Raw genomic sequence first — 1,096 nt, forward strand, 5'->3', positions numbered from 1 at the left:
AGGCGCGGCCGGCCGGCAGCCGGAACACGCTGCCCAACAGGAGAGACAGACACGGCGCCGACTGCAGGAAAGGTGGGGAAATTCCAAATATTTTTTATTTTTGGGGAAAATTTTGGGAATTTTGGGGAAAATTTGGGGAATTTTTGGGTGAATTTTGGGGAATTTTTGAGGATTTTTGGGTGAATTTTGGGGATTTTTTGGGTGAATTTTGGGGATGTTGGGGGAATTTTTTTTGAAATTGTGGGATTATTTTGAGATTTTTTCGGGGAATTTTGGGGATTTTTGGGGTATTTTTAGGGATTTTTGGGGGGATATTTGGGGATTTTTTGGGAATTTTGGGGGGATTTTTTGGGTGATTTTTTTTGAATTTTTGGGGATTTTTTGGGGGGATTTTTTTGGGAATTTTGGGAAATTTTTGGGTAAATTTTGAGGAATTTTTTGAGATTTTTGGGGGATTTTTTGGGAATTTTTGGGGAATTTTGGGGAAAATTTGGGTGAATTTTGGGGAATTTTTTGAGATTTTTGGGTGAATTCTGGGGAATTTTGGGGGATTTTTCGGGAATTTTTTAGGAATTTTTTGCAGGATTTTTGGGGAGAAATGGTTGAATTTTGGGGATTTTTGGGAATTTTTTGGGGAATTTTTTAGGAATTTTGGGGGATTTTTTGGGTGATTTTTCGGGAATTTTTTAGGGATTTTTGGGGGGATATTTGGGGGAATTTTTGGGGGAATTTTGGGGGAATTTTGGGGAATTTGCCGGAGGCGCTGCCGGGTGGCAGCCGGAACACGCTGCCCAACAGGAGAGACAGACACGGCGCCGACTGCAGGAAAGGTGGGGAAATTCCAAATATTTTTTATTTTTGGGGAAAATTTGGGAATTTTGGTAAATTTGGGGAATTTTTGGGATTTTCCCCCCCAGGCCCCGTGGCCAGGCTGGACCCCGGCGCTGATGCCGCTGCCGGATTTGGGTATTTTGGGGTCAAAAATGGGAATTTTTTGCCATTTCAACTCCGATTTTTTTGGGGATTTTTGGGGGAAATTTTGGGGATTTTGGTAAATTTTGGGGAATTTGGGGAATTTTCGGGCTTTCCCCCCCAG

The 1,096-nt window shown here is 42.3% G+C and overlaps 1 protein-coding gene across 1 annotated transcript in view; it reads left to right on the top strand.

Annotated features, from left to right (window-relative positions):
* LOC102031756 (signal-induced proliferation-associated 1-like protein 3) overlaps positions 1-1,096 on the top strand; it is a gene marked incomplete at its 3' end in the record, with an annotated part of 32,814 nt that overhangs the window by 27,366 nt on the left and 4,352 nt on the right. The window contains 2 exon segments of the mRNA XM_031065597.1: positions 3-72; positions 918-966. Coding sequence (XP_030921457.1) covers positions 3-72; positions 918-966 — 119 coding nt within the window.

The sequence above is a fragment of the Geospiza fortis genome, unplaced genomic scaffold (assembly GCF_000277835.1).
Source record: "Geospiza fortis unplaced genomic scaffold, GeoFor_1.0 scaffold942, whole genome shotgun sequence".
NCBI lineage: Eukaryota > Metazoa > Chordata > Aves > Passeriformes > Thraupidae > Geospiza > Geospiza fortis.